The sequence below is a fragment of the Trachurus japonicus genome, chromosome 19, assembly GCF_045865225.1.
Source record: "Trachurus japonicus isolate A0001 chromosome 19, Traja_1.0".
Taxonomy (NCBI): Eukaryota; Metazoa; Chordata; class Actinopteri; order Carangiformes; family Carangidae; genus Trachurus; species Trachurus japonicus.
Window position 1 is genome coordinate 25617797 of NC_140925.1, and position 23461 is coordinate 25641257.

The following is a 23461-nucleotide window of genomic DNA, read 5'->3' on the forward strand; positions in this document are numbered from 1 at the left end:
TGGAGCTGACGCTGCAGGCCCGGACCAGTAGGTGGCGCTGTGACATCATCAGTAGGTGGCGCTGTGACATCATCAGCTAAGCACCGTAATTGAGAAGCAGAAGAAGACGCCAGTTGCGGGAAAACCGAAGCTGAAGAAGCAAGTGTTGACTCCAAACTATCAGAAAACAAGGTAATTTAAGGAATATGTATCTTCTAGTATTAACCAGCAGCACGTTGAAAGCGACTGAAAACATCCTGTATTTACATGTTGGTGTTTTGGTTTATATGTGTCCACTGTCTCAGTCGGAGAAGAAAAGTAGCGTTGCTAACAAGTTGTGTGACCTCCCCCTCCCACAACATCATCTCATGGCAGCTAACACAGCCTGATGTTTACTTTGAACTAATGGCCACATTCATCTCGTTGATCCTCTGTATGAACATTAATCTGTGTTTTATATCGTTTCAATGTTTTTTCCCCTGTCTAATCTTACTGGAATGTGATGTTTAATCACCATCTGTAACGTTATGCTAATTAATACCAATCTCAGTAACGTTATGCACAGCTAACGTTTTAAAGTTAATAGTTAATAGTTTTATAGTCCCCCACTACACTATTGCATTGACAAAATGTCTTGGGAACTTTGTGAATAATGCACTGACATTACTCAAACTTATATGAGTTATTGTGTTTTAACGCTACAGAGACTACATGAAATAGCCTATAGCTACGACATAGAAAGTGGGCCTTTTATGCTATATCAGTTTATGTGCACGTATGTGCTAAACTAAACTACTTAAAAATACTGTATTTGCCTCAGTAACTTCCTTGTTAGATAACACCTTACATGTGGCAACCTGGATAACAATAGATGCTGTGTAACGTTACAGTGTGAGAGACGTGACCAAAGTACAGCTATACAATTTAGTCTCCCTTTACTGGGACAGGACCAGACTATTGTATATATTATATTGTTATACAGGTCAGCAAAGATTGAGTAGGTCACCATTCAGTCAGTACATTTCAAAACAATGGTGTCTGTAATTAGAAAGTAATATAGCAAGTGTTAATATTATGCCTTTATTGGTAAAGTTGTCCAAACAACATTAGTAAACATTTGAGAGAAATTTGTAAATATGTTGTTCAGTTAATTTAAACAAAATAGTGCATCATAAATCACAACATAGATGAAATGTATTGCTGAACACAACATTGTATTTAACACAATAAAGGAAAAATGTTCTGTACTTGTTAAAAGTGTGGGTAAATAGCATAATGTACCATTTATACCACCTTGTGCAAACTATGCAGTTATGCCTAGTATTGTGTGTAAATTTTGCAAGCACTGTGATCTTTATTCTGTGTGTGTGTGTGTGTGTGGGGGGGCTCTTGTTTTTTTTTTATCTGTAGCCACCATGAAAACCCCAAATGGTGCGGATGTGAAAAAGGGGATATCAGTCCTCTGGGAGACTCTGCAGTGTCCCATATGGTGAGTGTCATTAAGAGCAAGAAGATTGATTAAATAATTAAGATCTGCTTGATCTACTGATTTTTTTTTTTGCCACTTGGAGGAACTGTCATGTTCTGAACTTACCACCATGCTTTCTTTCATCTATAGTTTGGATATAATGACAACACCGCTCTCCACTAAGTGTGACCATCAATTTTGCAAGTAAGGAACATTTAATACATCCATGATCAGATGATTGATGATGTTTTGTTAATTAAACTCTAATTTCATTAATTATTTGCTTTTATACACACTCATGAATAATACATCTGTTGTTTTGTTCCACCAGATTTTGCATATCGAAACTTTTGGACAACTCCAAACAAAACGGAGCCAACTGTCCCGTGTGTAAAACCAGTATAACCAAAAGGTTGGACAAAATTAGAAGGATGACATGAACTGGAGTCATTGAAAGCTAATTGTCATTAATAACTGCCTCTTTGTATTCTTATGTACTGTGTGTGTGTTTTATATTCGTACAGGAGTTTGCAGGAGAGCCCTGGCTTTCAGAGACTTGTAGCAGGATTGCAGGACATGATACAAGCATATGAACATGACACTGGCACAAACTGTAAGACTATACAGCAAACCTTTTAGATTGACATGATGTAATTGACTTGCATTACATTACCTAAAAAAAGTTACTTCTGTATTTTCAGACTTCACTGGACTGTCCATGCAGGAAAAACAATCAGGGTAAGAAATTTTACCATTAAGATTAAATGTATATCAATTAAACGTGCATCATTCATTACAACTGTAAAGTAAACGTATATTTTTCCTACCCAGTGTTACGAATCCTGAAGCTACTAAATATTCTCATGATGTGTCATCCGGAGAGTCACCTGTCACCGATCTTGACATTATGGAAAATGCAGACCATGATGATGTTCCCAGGTCCAATTCTTCAACTATAGAAGGTAAAACCAAGAGATCTATTCAACTCATGACCTCAAATGAACCATCATGTTATCTCTCAATCAGTTATTTTGTACAGTGTAAAAATGTATCACCCATGTGGAAAACACATGGGTCTTTACAAGCCGACCTTTGTTTGGGTAAATCCTCCACTGATGTTATTGTTTTCCTTCTTAAGGATAAAGTCATGAAATATTTAGATAATGGCACATGTTGTTATGTTGGCTCTGCACTCCAGAACATAATACTTAAACTTTATTGTGATTAATAATTTGATTTCATATATTATATGTATTATTCTGTTGTGCTCAAGATTCATAAACAAAGCCCCCCACCCCTTACACTAACCAAGACATGTCCTCTGCTCTGTGTATATGTAAATTATAGCCACTGTTTTCGTGGAAGCTAATTACTTATCTTATGTGTAAGCATGATATCATCTAAAAGGGTCATTACTTATTTATTTAGTCATCCTTTTTTATTTTTCTTTTTTTTTTTAGCCCAGAAGGGATTTGCAAGGCTCATGGGACTTGATGACTCAACTCCTCTGACAACAGAAAATGAATGCCTGGACAGTGGCCTTGGTGATGGCCTGGCAACTTCTGATAAGAAAATTCACAGCGCTATGGATAATTTGGAACCAGAAGAAACAGAAATGTCAGAAGTTGTGGAAGAGATTACAGCAAGACGCATGACAAGACGCAAAAAGAAATTTGGCAAACTGGAGGACTCCTCCGTTCATCCAGCAGTCGTTCCAGATGAGACCGAGTGTCAACCTCTGAGAAAATCCTCACGAAACAAGAAGAAAAAGGATTTGACGCCTGACAAGATTCTTGATCGGAAACAGAGGAAAAGTCTAGAGAAAGTTGCTGAATGGCTTATGAAAGTGCCAACGGAAGGAAGTCTTGAGATGGAAGAACCAGACAAAGATGCTGACGACTCCGACAGCTGTTCCTCCACTTCAACAATAGATGTCAAGCAGCAGCAGATTAGTGACATGAATGCTAAAAGAGAGGATCGTGCTAAAGCCCTTGAAGACCAAGTGTTTGGAGTCGTCTACCGACGAGATAGGAGAGTGATCAGGAACACCTCCCTTGTACTGGATGCTGTGGAATCACCAATGAGCACAACACAGAAAACATGGAGTGACTTGGAGGCAGAGCAACAGTTAATGGAAGATGTAAACGACACAAGTAGTGACATTTTCAAAGAAGCAGAGCAGATGGAAGTCGTGGAGGAAAATGGTATTGACAAATATGGGAAAGAGTTGAACGACAGTGACAAAAACAAAGGCAAAGATGAAGTTCCCTCTCCTCCTTCTCCTGTGGCTGAAATTGAACAACAACTGGAAATAAGGTCAAAGAAAAGAATGCATAACGCTCTGCAGCAGGTTGACAGTGATTTGCAGCAGCAAGCTGAGGCAAAGTCAGAAAGCACTGAGCAAAAGAAAACTGACAAGAGGAAAGGTAAAAACACTAAATCAGAAAAAGGAAAGCTTGCCAGAGCGACAAGGCCTCTCGTCCTGGTTGGAGTTCAGGATGGAGAAACCAGTCCAAAGACCAAACTGAGATCAGAGGAAGTTCAAGTGCAAATTGAGAATTATCCAAGCAGCGAGGACCAAGAAAGCCCCCTCATGAGGAACACCAGGAGAAGCAGGAGGCTCCAGCTCTTTGTTGAGGAAGTCAAGGGTCACAAAAAAGCAAACTCGAAAACAATCGTAGCTGAAAAAAACAGAAATACTGCAAATCAATCAGAAGAAGTTGGAGGTGAAACAGTGGATATTACGGCATCACCTCACAATGGAAACATGAAAACAGTGACCAAAAGAAATGGGTGTATTTATGACCAAGATTTAGAAGAAATTGAAAACATTGAGTCTGGTCAGAAGATGTCCAATCTTACACCAGAAGTTCAAGAGTCCGTCGCTGAAGTACCAAATGCTGAAACTGCTTCTGAAGCCAGTGCTGCTTGTAACGTCGCTGTGGTCCCAAGTTCTACGAGTCCAACAGGAGCAGCAGTGGTTGATCCAACACTTGTAAGTAACAATCCAACAAATCATCTCCCAGAATGTCTTCAGATGGAAACGACTGCTTCCAACGCTAAATGTGCTATAACAGAAAATGAGGAGGACAAGAACGACAGTGAGCTGGACACCGAGCAACTTCTAAGGAGCTTCAAAGCCACTAAAAGGAAGTCGTTCCATCTGGGTGGTCCCAGTGTGAAGAGAAGCCGCAGCTTAGACCAGGCTGCTGAAGCAAAGCAACGTGTTCCTGTATGTTCTGGTGGAGAATCTGCAACAAGAGAGACAAACCAGGAGGCCTCAGGAGACAACGATAACTCTTCTTGTAGCGATTTGATCTCCCTGTCTAACTCGCCCAACCTGGCAAGAAAAACGGCTGCCAAGAAACCAGATCAAGTGGTGGTCGAGGCCTCGATCCCTGACACCGGTAGTTCAGATCAGGACGGTGCTGCTGATAACTGTCTCTCCAGGAACAGTCTCAGCAGCGTCCTCAGTCCTAATAAAGTGTCAAAACTCAAAATGGACAGTCCTCCTGTCTCAGTCGTCCCTCAGCTGGTGGATTCTGGGCTTCGCTTCACACCCGTTGAGCATGAGGAGCTAACCGAAGCCTCAAAGTGCTCTCAGATCTCAAACCATCGCCTTGATGTTGCTCCGAAGGATGCTGGGAAATCGAAGGAAGCAAGTGGAGAACATTCAGTCAACACGGCTGAACACACTGTGGCAGAGTCCTCTTTAACTCCTGATGGGCTGCTGGCACCAGTTGTCCACATGGTCGGTGAAACAAATCCAAACAGCGATGGAGGAGCAGAGCTCAGTGCACATTCCTCCATCAAGAGAAACACAAAGAAGAAGAGACGGGCTCAGAGGCTGGAGTCTTCTTCTGAGTGCGACAGCAGTGGATCCAAAGAGGAATTACCCTCCTTGACTCAGATCTTCGGCGCATCAGCTCCTCCAGCTGCTGTGGCCCTGGATCACGCAGACTCCAGTGAAGTGAATAGATGTGAGGCTGCGTGCGTTCCAACTGACGCAGCAGAACAGGCCAGCCGTCCACCTGCGTGCCCCAGCCCTGACGTAGTTAATGCCAGCCAAGCATCTGTGGACCTGTTTGGCACGCCAGATGAATGTAAGTAAAGACTTATGCTAGATAAGGCTTCATTTTTGGGGGGTTTATCTGAAGAAAGCAGGCTGCAAAACACCAACTCTTCTCTTTTGTTCATAATCTGCTGAATATGTGCATGCTCCAAAATCTGTGTTTCTTTAGGAAGTGGGAAAAAAACAAATCTCTCAAATGTTCAGACTCAGAGCTGTTTATTTATTTCTTCCCTGCAGGTGACGTCCCAGTAAATGACAACGTTGTTTCCATGGAATCATCACAATTTTCAAGCGAAGTCCTTGTTACACAGGTAAGCACAAATATGCTCCCAAGTTACCGTCTGTGATGGTGAAGCATAGCTGCACTAATGCGTCCTCTGTTTTGAAGAATAACATCTGAGTTGGGGCTTTAAACTCCCACTGATCCTCGTCAAAGTGACATTTTCCATTAATTCAGACAAAAGTCTGACTCCGTCTATTTGCTTGTTCAGCATTTTTCATTAGCTTTGTGCTCCCAGTAATGCACTGTCACATTACGGCCCATAGAGGGCAGCCACCACATTTTCCTAAGCCAGAATCTGTCAGCTCCTGGATGACGGACTACCTCGCTCAGTAAAAAATGTCCCCCTCAGCAGCTTTCTAAATTGCATTTCATTTACGTTAGAGGAAATGCCGCCTCGGAGATGATTCTTGTTTTCTACCTCATCCATCTTCCAGCGCTCTCACTTTTATCTGTCGACTGTATTTGACTGGGAGTTAAAGTTTCACACCCTGGGGTTTAGAGAAGGAGCAGGATTAAACACATCTGAGAATACAGAGTGTTGGTATTATTGTGCTCTTTGTGTGTCTGTATATATAATCAGTGCACCAGTGCTGTAAACTCGGCGAAATTATTCGACTCTATTCTTCCACAGCAGACGAGAAGAAGCTGTTGTCACTTCTCTGCTCTGCTTTACAAACTCTCTGTAATATCTTAAATATTATATGGAGCGTTGGTGTGTAATTATTTTCTCGCTCTCTCTGCTGCCTGGTCAAAATAGCAGTTTTTCAATAATGAATAACTGGCTGGATGTGGACCCCTCCTCTCTGACTTGTTATTGTATTCATACATCAATGTAAACCATTACCCAGAATGCGCCCAGTTTTATTTTGTGTAGTAAATGTTGCATTGCAGCCTTTGCTCTCTGCTCACTCCCCCCTCAACCCTGTGTTTTATTAAAGTGCGTGACTCATTTGTAATTATGAGCTGTTCTACTTCACTTTGCTTTCTCCTTTGTAAGCAAAAGATAGAAATGCAGAAGGAGCTGGTGAGGCTGGAGAAATTGATGGCTCTGGTGTCAGAGGTGCTCGAGGAGAAAGAGCGCAGTCCTGCAAAACAAGTCCCATCAGAAACCAACCGCAGCAGCAAAACCACAGGTAAACACAAAACAGAGATTGTTTTAGAGCTGAAATGATTAAATGACTAATTAGCTGATGATTACTACTTAAACAAAATGCCTAAAATTCAATGATCTTCCTCTATTCTATTCTATAATGTGCTAATTGCCTATTTCAGTATGCATTTGTGACATATTTGTTGTTTAAACTGGTAGTTTAAGCAGTTTGACATCAATTTGGGTTCTTGATCATTGTAATGGCTAATTAACCATGGATCAATCTATCCATTAGCTATATTGCTTTTCCATGCAGGGTCCCGGGGTGGCTGGAACCAATTTATTGACTATTTTTGAACAATTATTGTACAAAACAATTTTAAGATTTATTGATAAAATAATGTGCTGATGAGTTGATAATGGAAATAATAATTGGTGCCCAATTCTTCTTCCTAAATGCAAGAAAGAACTAATATAGAAAATATTCGATTTGTATCTTGATTTTTTTCTTTTTATTTATTATTCAAATCACTGACACATGATGGTTACTTTGTGTTTCCAGGCCTGGACACTCACAGACCCGTCCTGCATGACGAGGACGCAGGCCAACATTCAGACCAGTAAGTAAAGCCTGACAGAGTGGACTTTTATTTCTGACTTTTCGTTATGAATGCATTTTGAATAGCTGATAAAATACTGAAAATTGTTCTAAACGAATCAATACAATATGTTAATGTGGTTTGGTTTAGCTTTGTGGCTTGATCTGTCAGGTTAAACCACAAAACCACAAATACTTCTTCAGCTCCTGTCCAACATGAGCCAACATTAAAGCTTGCATCCCGACATGAAGTCATTATTTTGCGGTATGCAGGAAATGATTAGAGCAGCTGATAATATCACAGCTCAATGATTCTCAGGAACTGGACAGTTAGAAACCGGTTGTGTGTAATAACTGTTTTTCATTCCTGCAAACAGGACATTCCTGACGTTGTAGTCATCTGTTTGATAATATCATACTTGAAAGTGACAGGAAGGTTTGTCAACATGCGACTTTTGATCTTTCTGGTCCTATCAAAGGCGTCAATTTTGCCTGTTTGAAAAAAAAGTGTCTGTGCCAACAGAGTTCATGTGACTTCAAAGAAATAGTTGAACATTTTGGGATAAAATTAAGAGTTTAATGAGAAAATTGTTACCAGTCTCACGTGCCGTCTAGCTTCAGGAGACTCAGGAAGCCACAAATTAAGTCATAAACCCCTCAGAGAAATGGCAGACTATTATTTCTTCTCTTTGGTTTTTGTGCGGATTAAACAAATGTATTATTTTGGAACTAGCTGATTTCCTCCGTTTCAAATCTTTGCGCCGAAGTAATTGGCTGCTGACTGTTTCATACTTAGTGGTCACATATTAGATGGTATTTATCTTCTCATTTAACTCTCAGTGAATAATCATAAAACTCTTCCTTAGAGAAACAAGGCATTTTTTAACTAAACTAAAAAAGAAAAACAGTTAAGTGGACCAGCAATGCTGCAAGACACAGAGGACTATCAGTCAAGTGTTTTAATATTTTCTCAGTCGGTCAGTTAACCAATCGGCTCGCTCAATTTTGTGCTCAAGTCATGTGACACGTCAAACTTGATGTCAGTAACAAATCTAATTAAATAATATCAGCCTCAGTGAGTTGCATCTCTCTCCTCAGAGGGTTGTATACATTGTTAATACATTTTAAATGGAGCTATATTTCAATACAGCCCATATTAAGGAGAATAATAAGTGGAGCAAGTGGCATGTAATTGGTCTCTTTCAGTCTGTAACTGATGGAGAAAGTTAGCAGGTGTCTGTGTGTGAGTGTGTGAGTGTGTGCTGCTCGTCTTGTTCTCAGAGGGTGATGCATCTCAAGAGGACAGGCGGATAATCTCACTAATGAACCCAGAATCTGCTTTTGCTGTGGAGAATAAAAAAGTCATTACTGACTGCATCTTATATGTCATTTAGAGCACTTAGAGGGAAACTTGTGTTGCCACAGTAATTTATCTCTCCCGCTTGACTACACTTCCCCCCACCCACCCACCCAGCCTCTTGCCTAGCGGGGTTGGAAGTGCTGTCCTCCGGGCGAGAGAGAGGGAAAGAGAGAGAGACGGCAGATGAAAACATGGAGTTCAGCTACACAAATTTGAAATGAAAAAAGAAAAAACACATTTTCCACAAACTCAGTGGTGAAATTGGAAAGAATAACTGGCACTGGAGCATTTGACAAGCTTTCAATGAGCTTTCACCTATCACTTTGGTACAGGTAATTTAAATGTAGGTGTGCTGCCAGTTGTCAGTGTTATTTGAGTCTTTGAGTGAGAAAATGAATCCAAAAAGACTTCCAAGACCTTATTCATATTAGTTTTGAAGTAGTTTGTATAATCTGCTGATAACAAAGGACACAAGTAACTGGATATTGAGTTTCTGTCAACACTGAGCTCCACCGACGTCAAACGCAACATTGCGCAGTGCCACATTTACAGTGCAGTCAGAGACTATTTGGACAATGATGTGCTTTTTTTTTATTGTTGTGGCTCTGCTCGAACATATTTTATTTGAAATGAAATGACAACAATAAATTTAGATTGCTGTCATTTAGCTCCAGGGGAAGAATGTCTCCTCATTTTCAGACAATACCACAGGATAATTGCCATAAATATAGAGACAAGAAAGTCCTGAATGTTGTTTGTTGTTGATGGCCAACAGTGAAATGTTCTTGAAAGTCAAATCACAATGACCTCGGTCCAACTGGGTTTCTGCTAAAGGCAGAAAGCTACAAGAGAAGCAACAAGTGAGGATTTCTGCAGTTAGGAAGATACTCAGCTAATAACCTTGATCATAGACTTCAGTTAATCACTGATGGCATGCGCTTGGCAGCCAGAGTTTATATTGGGTAACTCAATTAAAGTGTAAGAAAACTTTTCCTGTCAAGTTTTGCATTCAGACTGGAGAGAGACTGAAACACAAATAGCTGCAATGCTCACATGATATGGACTCAAACACCCTCAACAAGGCTTATAGTCATCACTTGAACCAAAAAGTCCAACATAAAAGGAGTTCATTATTGTCCTTACACAGTGTAACCTGGATCAAATTAGAGAGGCCAAACCAGTTTAGCTTTTAGATAATCATTTGACAGCTGAATACCTCGCTGTTACGTAACTGCTTTCCCTTTGTGTCTTGGGTTCTCGTGGTCGTGTATCAGTATCATGGCATGCACAAAACACTGTAGTTCAGTTCTCAATCAGAGATGAGCAAAGGTCCAACTGCACATGCAAATCCACCAATGATATGAAATGGATCGAGATAATATATTCAGTATTTTAATTTTTAATCTTGCATGTCAGCGTGGGAGAACACCTCTGCTCATTTTTGGCAACTGGATCCCACATCCAAACTCCCGCTGGCTCTTTTACTTCATTTGCCCAACGAAGGTTAATATAAATGTCTCTTTTGCAGGAAAGACGGCCGCGACACAGAGCGGGAGCCCTGCGCGACGGCGTCTGGTGGCACAGAGGTGCCACAGCCCAGCGCGCCAAAGCATGCTGCTGTTACAGAGATGGGTAAGGGCTGTAAGAACGCTTCTCTGCAAAAACCCTAAATGTAAAACAGTCGGTGGCACATTAGCAGAAAGAATCACGGTCTGTCACAGTGTTTTTGTTTCATAACTTTCAATTATTGTTTTCCAAATATACACAAGGAGATGTGTGTGTGGAAATTGCAGCTGTTGACTTGCTTCCCAAAATGTTTATTATGCCAGCGAGGTTTCGACTTTGTGGAGTGTTTCAGGTGTTTTTGGCGAGTGTGTCCTCTTGTGCCGTCTGTGGGTTTCACCATCATTAGTCAGATAATGAAAATGTGTTGTTGTGTTTTTAGAGAGGTCTCAGTCTGAACAGATTAAGTCCTGCCTGTCTAAATGCTGATGACACTTTCTTTACATGACTGTGTCTCCTCAGCAGTGCAGTGCCCCACACATACAGGGATGAGCGTAAAAGCCACCGAAGCCTCCAAAACACTAAAGAAATGCAGTTCAACACCAGATGGGCAAGAAAACAAAGAGAACAACACACCCAGGAGAGACAGACGTAAAGCCAAGCTGGTGCTGGTGTCGTCCGGTTTGGAGCCTAACGAACAGGTATCAAGTATCAGAGAGTTTGTTTATGTAGCGGTTTCCATGTTAGGACACGTTAACCAATCAGGCGCTGTTGTTGTTGTTGTTGTTGTTGACAGATAATGGTGAAGAAGTTTGCCAAGCGACTTGGGGCCTACGTGGTTTCCCAGGTGACACCAGAGGTGACTCATGTAGTGATGCGCACTGGTAAGTCTGCTAACACGCAGTATGTAGCAGCGCTGTTCATTTCAAGACTGCAGCTGATTAAACAGTGTTTTGAACTTCATGAATTGATCCACTGGACTTTAATAATTTGCAGTTAAAAATGGTTTGATACACAGTAAAGCAATTAAATCTTCCTTTTAAGTGCAAGCTTCAGATCTGTCTACTTAGGCTTTTAAAGTATTTTCCAAAGCAATAACATTTACGTCTCCAGAAGTACATTGTCTTTTCTACATGGACTTCCAGCTTGTTTTTGTGCGTCTTTTGAAACACTCCTTGGAGATAAGCTCTCTCTCTCTGTTTCTCTCTCACCCACACACTCCCCGCTCCATTCATCCACTTGTTGCTAATTACTCTCTGATAGATTATTTTTTATTTCAAAGCTTGCTGTCTCCAAAGCACCTTATTAACTGTCACTGTTTATGAAGCCTTTTTTTTAAATGGCAGCCTGTTTCCCAGGCAACCAAAAAAACGGGGGGAGAGGATTCCTCTCGATCTTTGTGGTTAAAGGTTGAAGAAGGAGCAGGATGCTTCAAACCCTAACCTTTTTGCAGAATGTCATTTCAAATCATTTGAAATTAAGTTGTGTTTGAGGCATCAAAAGATTTGCACTTGACCATTGACCTGGAATACAAATGAATGGATAATTATAATATTTCTTGAAGGAAGAATAATGATCTTGGCCCTGCTGATCATCTTTGATTTGCGTCAGTGAAGCTGTTCATTGTTTAACGATGTGTTACAAAACAGGTTTATACAGTGTAAATGAACTAGACATTCATTTTTGCTGCTGAAAATGCTTCTATTATATTTTTGCTACTTCTAAAAGGTAAAACCTGCATGGTACCGAACGTTACAGGTGTCCTATCATTATTTATCAACTAGAAAATGCTTTTTTTCCCCTTGAATAGCTGAAAGACAAAAAGTACATATTTTGGGATTAAATCATATTCATCCATAGTGGATCCAGAGCCCCTCTTTGAAGCCCAAAGCTGAACAATATACATTAACTTGACCTGACAATGGAAATCACTTAAAGGAGAATTACAGTCATTTTCTAAGTAACGCTCTACGTACAGCTCTAGGTCGATATGGAAACTGTCCCAAGCTCGACAGTCGACTGGTAAGGTCTACCCTGGAAGCTAGAGTAAACAGAAGTACAAGATAAAAACACATGTTAACACTGCTCTCTCATATTAATGCACACTCAGTGTTGTGTGGTAAGGAACTGGTGGATGTTGCAAAGCATTTGTAGTGATATTTTGAGCGTTATATAGAGGCTAAAGTTGCGGGTAGAAGAACTGCCCCCATTTCTCTGATTTTTTCCTATGGTCACACTCGGGGACCTAGAGCTGCAGAGCGTTACTTAGAAAATGACCAGCATTCTCCTTTAACCGCATCATACACAGTACAGAAAGCCTCACCTCTGTACTGTTTCGTACCATGTAACTTTTGATTTGTAGCACATGAAATCCAGTCACAGTCTGTGGACTAATAATGACCCTAAAGGCTGAGCTGTCTTCAAACACCAGAGAAGAAAAAACAAGCGTCTTGTTTTGAGTAATCAGGAAAAACTTCGTGAAAACTGCCCCCTAAGAAGAAAAGCACATGGGGGGTGAGGAAGCACAGACATTAAAGCAAACGTGCACCAAATCTAGGAATGCACTAAATGACCAAAACTGATACAAAAAGGGGGAAGAGACATGCAAACTAGACGCTACGTCGGAAGGGCGTGAAGACACTCGTGGGAGTGATGAGCTCAGTTTGGATAAGCAGCAAATGCTTTTTCCTCATCAGACTTAATATAACAAAGCCAACCCAGTTAGATTTTTTTTTTAGGTGTCAAACTTTTTATCTAGATTTTGAACATGTGGCCAGTTTGTCTGAATACAGTCCTTGTGGAAAGTCGAGGTGACAATCTTGAGTGTCTTTTCACATATCTCTGCTTGTCCTCCCCGTCTCTGCCAGATGAACAGCTGGTATGCGAGCGCACGCTGAAGTACTTCCTTGGCATTGCCGGCAGGAAGTGGGTGGTTAGCTTCCAGTGTAAGTCCTGACTTTCTTTTCCCGCTGATGAGTAAAAAAAACAAACAATTAGTCTGAACACAAAACAGCGTGATGACGGAGGGATTGGCTGGAATAAAAGGAGCGATACATAATACAGTAGCCACCAGAATCGTGTTTGTGTGCCTGACAATATGCTCATAAGTTTTTTGTTCTTGCTTCCTTTTCCGCAGGGATTTCAGAGTGCTTCAAACAAAAGAAACTCGTAGATGAGGTACACTCGCCTGTGTGCGCCTTGAATTTGCGCGCCGGCGATTTCCTGTTACATCTCTGTATGTCTTGATGCTGAATTAATGCTGCATGATGAATCTCTCCATGAGGTTCATTGTGATACCTCATAAATTATTTGTCATCCATTTGCTTTCGCGATCCCTGCATCTGCTTCCTTCCTATGCAAGTATAATCCTTTGCCAAGCTTAGTTTAGTATCGCTATCAATTTAAAACTATTTGCCTGTCGTCCAGGGAAACTTTTAGCATTTTTATGCAACACATGGGTTATGTAAAATGGGGCTCATGCAATTATAAGATGAACACTGTCAAATTGAAGAATGTCCAGTGTTGTTGTTGGAGGGTATTGTACACTTAGAATCAATGAAATGAGTATGACCTGTCCGTCACCTCACAATCAGTCCTCAATCCACGTATTTTAAAGGTAAAAGTGAAATCAAAATCGTTTGAACATCGTGATTGACTTTCATTCTCTGATTCAGTTCCCTTTGTTGTCCCACAGAGTCCCTTTGAAGTGAGAGGTGATGTGGTGAATGGACCCAACCATCAGGGTCCATCAAGAGCTCGGACCACTGAAGACAATAACGTGAGTCCGTCGCACAGTGAACCGACACGGTTGATTTATACAGTGTTTGTTTGATCTAATTGCCCCAAAGGTGAAAACTAAAGCTGTTTGTCTCATCTCCCAGGGGAATATAACCGTGACTCTTGTCTTTCTCCTGCTGCTGTAACGCTTTATCTCTAGTTGTCAATTATTCAAGAGTTCATAGAAATTTTAAATCGTACTAAACCAGTCTCCCATTTAAAAATGTGTGCTTCCTCAGACTACAAGACAACATTCTCATGAGTAGAAATAAAGAAAAAGACAGTTGAGCTAAATATTTTTTGATCTCAATTTCTTATTTTGATAAACATTTTGTCGGGCGACTTGCACAAACACATTAATTTCAAGCAGATTTTGCTTCTTGCTTCTTATCATCTGCTGTTCCTCCCTGGGGAGGATGAATGTCTGTGCCTGCTCAGTCTTCATGTGGCTTTATCACATCAAGTCAAGTCATAGTTATGGGACACAGCTCTCAGGACAGGTTCATCTGAAGAGATGGCTGAGGCTTCACTGCAGCAGCAGCAGCATCATCTGTTAAGACCAGACCAGAAAAACAAAGCTGCTCCGTCTATGCCAAAGCAACACCAAGAAAAAAAATCATAAGCCACTGCTGAAACTACACAAATCTGTGCTTATTAGAAACAGACATTAGAAAGTGAACTTTAAAGATTGATTGAGCATTTTTCCTTTATTACATGGCAAAATACAAAGAAAGAGAGAGATAGGAAATAAGAGGGAGAGAGAGCGAGGAGAGTGACTTCACCAGTCAGACTCAGACAACAAGGTCACTGCCATTAAAAAGTAATTTAACAGTTGGTGTAACAAAATGAAAACAGTGTACACACAGGACTGAGTGAGGAGGCACCTCTCTTGTACCACATGAAAATATCAAAGCTATTTGCTCCTCATTTCATTTACTGACTTAATGTTTCTGACAGTTTTTTCATTTTTCTTATTTACCATTGACACCAAGTAATGCTTTTAAACAAATGTCTGTCAGGAAGGGACAGAAATTAAAGAAACAGGAGGGAACAAAGTATGTTACTAAATACGTGATGGAGAAAATAAGGGTGTAAATGGATTGATGAAAGGAAGTTATAAAAGAAGGATGTAAAGGGAGAAAAATAGAGAAAGAAAGAAGGGAGTTTCTAAGAAAGGAAGGGGGTATGAGGGAGGAAGGAGGGAAAGATGCAAGGAAGTAGATGAGAGGAAAATATGCAAGTAAAGAAGGACATAAAGAAAGATGAAAGCAAGAAAGAAGTATGGAATAAGGACAGCAAGTAAAGGAGGAAGAGGGGAAGACGAAGATGGACGTAGGGAATAAGTAAATATATAAATATGGGAGTATTGAAGGAAGAAAGTCCGGAGCTAAGGCAGTGTATTTAAGTAAGGCAGGGATTGAACCTGTTTCCCGCTCTTGCACCAGCCTCTTAGCTCAGACCTTTTTGTAGGGAGCTAATCGTAATTTTCCCCCTGGTGTGTGGCCAGCAGGACCGGTTCTGTTGCCACTGAGGGGGAAAATTAGAAATGGCTAGATGTCATGTTGGCCGTATCGCTGCCTTTGAAGAACCTCCGCTAATTGAATTAGCTAGTAATTTCAGGCTTATTTAAGTGGCCTCAACGCTGCGCCGGCACTTTGATGAAGCCGGGCAGATTGTCCCGCTCATCTGCACTTTCACCTGCGCTGGCGACAAACACACTAACAGATGAAACGGAGAGGGAGTCACCTGAATGTTGATGCTCAGGAAATAAGTCAGAAATGTTGTACTTATACATATATACGTATATGTGTGTGTGTGTGTGTGTGTGTGTGTGTGTGTGTGTTTGGACATTATCACATCACACACTCTAATACCTCCTGAAGGACATTAGCTGTTGTCTAAATTAAAAATCTGTAACCGAAACACTTTTTCATCTCACCGAGCACCTCTGGCTAATGATCGCCGCGGATGGACGTGTGTGTGTGTGTGTGTGAGAGAGAGAGAGAGAGAAAAAAATTTCTATTTCTCTCTCCAGCAGCTTGGACATTCATCTTCCAAATGCTACCGTCCAATCACACACTGTATACGTATGAGACTGTGATGCAAGTTGCACATTTCTTTTTTTGCAGTTACCATGGTTCAAGGAAACAATTTTACATCCCCATCCGAACAAAGTTTATTGACCCCCAGTGCAATAAAACAATGTGTCCCTGGTGTCAGACAGCTCGTTTTTCTTGGCGTGCTGAAAGCGTGATATTACCTCGGTGAAGGCAGCTCCGTTCGCTCCGTTGTGTTTGACATCCATCCTGAATTTACGGTATTGCAGCAAGAGCAAGAAAATTAACAAGGTCCTGAGGTTTTAGTCAGTAAAGTGAAGTATACCTGTTATAAATTGGGAGTTATGCTTGGTGAAGTGTTTCAGCTTTACGCCCTTAGACAGGGGGAAAGTTCAGAAACACACTCGGCTCTAATGGTAGCAGCTATAATGGCTGCCACTGAACGTTGTCCAGAGGTTAAATGCCCTGAATAACTGGTCTCTTGTTGCTTTACTATTGTGTTTTGCAGAAATCTCAAACTAGATTATTTATCTTTCCACTTCCTTTTCTCTTTAGCTGCTCTTGGATGGCTACAAGATCTGTTTCCAGGGGCCCTTTACAGCCATGACCACAGGTAACGCATCACCAAGACACAGAAAAGATGACATTTTGACATCTTGAAAACAATCTTTGACCAATGACATGTGGATCTATGATAGTATCACTATCTGTTCAGCTCTCCCTCACAGAGGCTCACCAACACTGGAGCTTTTAGGGCTAACATTATCGACATTTTTCAATTGTTGTGTGCCTTCTTTTTTAATACTTCAGTACACCAATGCAATTGGTTGATTACTGGTGTTTGCAATGATAAGAGGAAGTGACACGAACGAATTTCCCCTCGGGGATGAAATAAAGTATAATCTAGTGACATTATCACAACAATACAGTGTTGACCATGAGACATTTTACAGTTGAAAATGAACTAGCCCGTGCAACCAGTGTGGATTTCATCTGTAGAGTCTGTGGATCTGTAGACGTCAGTCGGCTTCTACTGCGTGTGTCAGGAAAGAAATGATTGAGAATATTTAGACAGTTCAATTTAGTGGAATTACTTTTCTAAAACAACTAAACTTTGCAAATATGACACAGCGGCATCACATTAATTCCAGCCTCAGCGATGTGTTCATGTATAGCTGTTCTTCATACTATGTAAACAGAGCCAGCCAAGTGAGTTGTTCAGTGTTTATTTCTCTTTTTCTGTCTCAGTTGTCTGCCAGCACATGCCACATGCCATTTGTTGAGCTCTGTAAGCGACAGCGCTGAGAGGTACAGGGAGCCGTGTGAAATGTTGACTTTTAATGAGCTGATGAGAACTTGCAAATAGAAAAGAAAGGGAAAAATTATGTGCCATCAGAGTTCCATCCACGTATTTGTGAAGTTTTTATTCTCGATATTGAATGCAGTGTATGCAGCAAGAGGCCATGGTTGCTCAATAGACTCAGGTGTTGTAGGATATATACATAAAATATCCATCATCCACATTGAAGCCATATCTGATTACTTTGATTCCCTCTACTTGTAGCTTATCCATGCACCATTTCTTGCTTCTTGATTCTTGAAATGCAAAACTCAGACACTGCTGGAATGGTAAGTCTGAGATTAGTTTTTTTTTATTACGACAGGTTTTCTTTATTTCAAAGACAAGAATGCTTAAGACCAATGGTGTTATTTCACGGCATTGTTGCCATCCAGCTGTCGCCCCGCTGTTCGCACTGTTCAGTATTCTCCATCAAAAATAGCATTTCTCCACCTCAATTGTGCAGTATTATTGATGTGTGTGTCCTGCAGGACCCCAGCAGACGCCCCCCATTTACTATAAAGAGAAAAACTGAAAAATAAAAAGGGATGGTTAAAGCAGCTCACAGGTTTTGACTGACACAGAGAACAGCTTGAAACCTGTGGTGTTTTTTAACCTCTGTCATTTCAGCACAGGAGAACAATGACAACTGATTCCAGCATGTGGGTGGATTGAATGTGGACTGGTGGCGTCGTGTTGTCATAATATGCAGCGGTTGCTATGCCGCCTGGAGATTATTTCTGAAAAGAAAGTGGAAATGAGCTTTCAGTCGTAGCCAAAGTGCTCTATTTAAAAATGGTAGTAAATTTGCTGGTGCCCTCTTCCACTGTCTGCATGTGCCTAGTTTCTAAGCTTTGGCCCCAATGATTAAACTGCTGATGACCCGAAGTTCAAGCCAGAGAGGAGTTTGGTCGTCCTTCGTACAAGATACTTTTTAGATGAACGGATGGCTCGATCATGGGTGAAGGTCTCAGGGGGCCACGTTGCTTGAAAACCCACAAGGCAGCGTTCTTTAGTTTCCTTCTTCCTGCAGCTCTGAAAGTGCTCCTGCAGCATCCTCCTGCTGACTGCTGGATCGATGAAGCTTTGCTAATGGGTTGACATCTGCTTGCTTGCGTGAGGATCTTAAAGACTTTCTTTTACATGACACAAACATTTGGATGGAGTTTGTTTTCTTCAGCCCTAAGAGGATTTCATCCATTATTAAATTGCTAGTAAAAAAGTTTGTGTATGTTAGATGGTGACGTTAGAGCACATGTTGAAGCAAAAACAAGAGATGATGATTTAATGATTTTCATTTTTTTTTAATTGTTTGGTTTATGCTGTGATGTGTCAGAATATGAAGACATTTAGTTGGAACCACATTTAATGTGCAATGACGGATTAAGTGAGATGTACATATTGATTTGAGTGGAGTCTGAAATATTGATGTTTTCCGTCCCTCTGATCAAAGGAAGTCTGAGCTTGAAATGAATCTGCTCTGTATCCCCCTCAGGCTCGAAGGGGTGAGAGTAGAAAGAATAAAATTAAGGTGTGACCACTTGTAATTTCTCTGTGTGTGTGTGTGTGTGTGTGTGTGTGTGTGTGTGTGTGTGTGTGTGTGTGTGTGTGTGTGTGTGTGTGTGTGTGTGTGTGTGTGTGTGTGTGTGTGTGTGTGTGTGTGTGTGTGTGTGTGTGTGTGTGTGTGTGTGTGTGTGTGTGTGTGTGTGTTTGTCCTAGACGAAATGGGCTGGATGGTGGAACTCTGTGGAGCAGCTGTTGTTAAAGATCCACTTCTCCTCGACAGTAAACAGGTAAGAGCGTCAAGCCTCCTCCACTCGAAAAAATAATAGACTCAAAAAATGTCACTGTTATTACCTCCCTGTTGGTCAGTATCATGTGAAAAAAAAAGCTGAACTGCAGGGATGATTGTTTTCAAATCTAATCAGTGGTATCTGGGAGCGCAGCTATCATCACCCAGGTGCTTGTCTCATTATTATGTTCAAGTTTTTTCCTCACTCCTCTACATGATGTTTCAGTTTGAATAAATATGCTTCACTTGTGATTCCTATGACTCATGTGCTCTAAGTAAAATAGAAAAACTATTACCGTATCTGCAAGGATTAGGTGGACTCCCCTGTCACCAAACAAATCTCTCTCCTGGATATGATTTTATTTTTTGAAATAGCACATTAATGCAGTGTTGTTTAGCAAATGTCACATTATAAAAATAGATCCAGTAACCACCACAGTTGAATTACCCTGAGCAGCATTTACCTTATGTTGCTAATAGATAATCTGACACTGTGTGGTTGGCTGTGAGTACTGTGAATGTGTTTTACTTATTCCTATCTCTTTAACACACAGCGGTCCCATCATGTGGTCATCGTTCAGCCTGGATCAGAGTCATCCACGTCCACATACAGCAGTGAGTCTTGTCTGAAAATTACATTTCATTTTCACCTACTACTTTTATACCAGAACTCTAAATAATGAACTTTCAATCTTGTAGTTATTCTCACTCAATCGTCCTCCCATACACACCAACCCACCCACACATACAAACAAACAATAATTGATACAATTAGAAATTAGATTTACAGCAGTGGGAGCTGGTTAAACAGTTAATTTGTGGTTTCAGCTGGAAGTGTCATCATTTTTTAAATGAGTGTCTTTAATGTAGTATTGTGGTGAAAATAGGTAAGTCATTGTTCTGGTTTGAGTCTGGACAGTTCAACAGGAGGGTCATTCTGCAGCTGCCGAGCAGGTTTACAGAGAAAATAATTATCATTCAGAATACATTGTTGATACAAAGATTGTTTTACTGTTATATCAAAAACAGAGTTTAGTCTGATATTTTTTATTCCTAAGTTAATGCAGAAGTAAGCGATCTGGTGGTTTTGGCTAACTTCTTGTCAGCCGATGGAGTTAGCAGTCCCCGCCCTCGTCCCTACGTCACCACATTCACGCGCATCCCTTGGCTGCACACACAGAGAGGACCGCCCCTTTATGCCGTTCTCTCTCCTCATTGGATAAAGGTTGTAGGATACAAGGAAAGTTTTCTCCTCGGCTTACAGCAGAGCAGAGTGACTGACAGACCCGTGTTTCAGACCAAACACTTTATAGAAGTGATTGCTGTCGGAAGATAGAACTATTTAAGACTTATATTAACACAAACATTCCTCTTACTTCTGCTTTAAGGAAAATAAAGAGTTAATACTTTCAAGCCAGCTCGCTTAGTTTTCTAGCTTCATTTTGTAATGTTCTATGGAAAGATTTAATTAATTATTTTTCTTGATATTTGAACAAAAATAATTTCTTGATGTGTTCACAGACACGGGCATGTTCATTAACATTAGCCAGTGTGCCAGCGCTATCCAGCTAGCATAGCCTTATAATATACTAATATCTTCGATTTTCTGTCTTCAAAAAGAACCTTAAACATTTATCAGTATAATTTAGAAAAGTGATCAAACTCTTGAGCGTCATTTGGTAAAGATTAAAATAACAGTTAGCCACCACAATGCATGTTTTCAGTCGCTCTGTTTGTCGATAAATACTGAGATTTTTTACAATAATTTAACCAAAAGTCTTCTATCGTGTGCTTTAAAAAGATTATGCTAACACTGTTTTTTTTTAAAGGACAGGGTTGCACCTAAGTCCATACACTTGTGAATACATATCAGATACATGAAATTCAATTGGCAACAGATTGAAATATTGTTAAATGTCCATTTTCTCTTCCATCTGAATACACGGCAGGAATAAGCGCTCCTCACGAGTCTCTGTCTGGCATACATCTGTGCACCTGTCGGTTCATTAGTCCGTAGATTTCAGGGCATGCGAGTTTGAGTGTGTGTGTGAGAGGACCAGTTGGAGGGTGACAGAATGGTGTAATGGCACATGGTGTCAGCCAAAATGAGACAGTTTCCCCAACAAGAGCGAGGGGACTGACTTGCTAGGAAAGCGAGTGTGAAGGAAGTTAGGCAGCAGAAGAGAAAATGTCAGATTGGAGCGGGGGGAAATGTCAAAACAAGTTGGCCGCAGAAGAGAGAGGCTGCCATAGCACGAGGACAGCTGACAGTTTGAAACAGAGAGGGAGCAAGTGGCTCTGAGCCCCCTCCCTCCCTCTCCCTCCTGGCATCCTAATTTGCACTGCTGCATATTTAATGCAGCTTTCTTCTTCCACGTCCTCTGGCACTCATAGCCCAGGTAATGGAGCAGCCCCTCCACCCTCCCCTTCTCTATCCCCTTTATCCTCTTCTTCTGCACCATTGATTGAAATCACACACATCTCTTTCTTCCTCTCAACCGAGTATCTGTGCACACACACTCCTGAGGTGTCGATTGTGTTTTACAAGGCTTCTGGATTTGTAGGTTCAGGTTTTTTCCTCCTGAAGGACTAAGCTGCTTATTTGAAATTTATTCAGACTGGTCAGTTAATTATCTTTGAATTATTTCCCCCAGTGATCTTTCATCATCTGCATTGATAATCATACATATCTGTCTATATCTGTCTTTTAGATTACCTGAGAGAAAAAGGTGATATCAAGCTTCCAGACAAATCCCATGAATGCACTTAATCAACTATTAAATTATTCTGCAAATGTTGCCTGTGAAGTCGGAGCTTATTGCTTTGTGCCATAAAAAATAATTTTTCTGTAGTTGTTGTTTTTTTGGTATTTTTATGCCTTCATTAAGGCAGCAACAGTGGAGACGCAGCAGGAAATGAGGGAGAACATCACGGTTCCCAGCTTGAGTTGAGCTGGGGATGTTGTGGTGCATGGTTGTCGTTGTAACCCCCTAAGCTACGGTTGTTGTCGAAACCTGAACCCCACACAGTTGCACTGGCTTTACAAGATCGCACTTTGATCCTGGGTCGGTGCCAAGTGCAACACTGTGTTCTCATAAATACTCAACCAGGAGTGAAACACCAGCATTAATCCACAGCCCCAGATAAATGTACAATTGTCCTGCTGTTTGAGTAAAAACATCAGCACTCATCTGTTTTAGGAAATGAGTTAGCCTATTTATAAAATTAAACTAATCATTGTGACCCATTTTGTTTTGTGGTTTTATGTCTTTGGTAGAGCGGATGGGGTTGGGACTGAGAGCCACAGACAGAGTAGAGAAGTCAGAAATGGTATTTGTTGACAGTAAGAAATATACAGAGCAACACTGGACTTCTTCAGTTGTAAAAAAGCCAGATTGTATGTGTCAGCACACGAGGAAGGAACACTGACTGTCGGCGCTGCTCCGCTCTGTGTATCACATGAGAGCTGAAGTATCAGACGGCTGAAAACATTTTAAGCCCAGAAAGACTATTTGATGCAAAGTTTTATCTGCTTTATCCTCATGCCAACACAAGAATCGTCTTATTTTGAGACATTGTTTTTCTTCTCTTATGATTCTCTCATCCTTGATGTATTTCATACACTCTCCACCCTACAGGCCTCTCCAGACAAGCCACTGTGGTGACGCGCGGCTGGCTCTTGGATACAGTTGCAACCTACACTCTCCAAAACTTCACCAACTACTCAGTCAACATGAGCTGAGGGAGCCAGTTCATTATAACCAGCCACAGCCATGGGGTGTTCTCTCATGGCCTATTTTACAAGTTTTCAGTGTTTTTTTATGGTGTCACCAAACTGTTATCTGCTTCACTGATAAGCAGACATTTCTTTGTGTTGTGTGTGCACGACTCTATGTATATAAAGTTTATAAACAAAAGAAGTTTGAATTGAGTCTTTCTTTCAATTTGTTTAAATTTCACAGGAATTAATTCTCACAAAAATCTAACCTATATCAGTATTTTATCACTTTAGATTCACAAAAGGCAGAAGATCACCTAATATACATGCTCAGTATCTACACTTGGAGAGAACATTTTGCAGTATTTATTATTTAATGTCTCCTGTCACTTTTATTTTCATAAACTCCTCCAGCGTTCCCAATG

General features: G+C 40.8%; 1 protein-coding gene across 2 annotated transcripts; it reads left to right on the plus strand.

The window, feature by feature from the left end:
• The first annotated feature begins 47 nt into the window (after window positions 1-47).
• Window positions 48-23119, plus strand: LOC146968192 (uncharacterized). 2 transcript variants are annotated; one of them, XM_085761176.1, is made up of 21 exons: window positions 48-171; window positions 1390-1468; window positions 1598-1651; window positions 1779-1859; window positions 1972-2060; window positions 2149-2185; window positions 2279-2409; window positions 2908-5550; window positions 5757-5830; window positions 6800-6935; window positions 7455-7512; window positions 10379-10482; window positions 10876-11054; window positions 11150-11237; window positions 13221-13298; window positions 13490-13530; window positions 14048-14131; window positions 16743-16800; window positions 19246-19319; window positions 19873-19933; window positions 22957-23119. In XM_085761176.1, exons 2-21 carry the CDS (start codon window positions 1395-1397, stop codon window positions 23058-23060), a joined length of 4248 nt encoding a protein of 1415 aa, XP_085617302.1. In that variant the 5' UTR covers window positions 48-171; window positions 1390-1394; the 3' UTR covers window positions 23061-23119. The 2 variants fall into 2 exon arrangements, with proteins under 2 accessions (XP_085617302.1, XP_085617303.1); XM_085761177.1 differs by having other exon boundaries at window positions 10879-11054.
• Window positions 23120-23461: the final 342 nt, after the last annotated feature.

Excerpts from the sequence above, each read along its gene's own strand:
- LOC146968192 (XM_085761176.1), top strand. The coding sequence starts at position 1,395 with ATGAAAACCCCAAATGGTGCGGATGTGAAAAAGGGGATATCAGTCCTC. Across the intron at positions 1,860-1,971 it reads AAAACCAGTATAACCAAAAG|GAGTTTGCAGGAGAGCCCTG; the intron begins GTTGGACAAAAT and ends ATATTCGTACAG. Across the intron at positions 5,831-6,799 it reads GCGAAGTCCTTGTTACACAG|CAAAAGATAGAAATGCAGAA; the intron begins GTAAGCACAAAT and ends CTCCTTTGTAAG.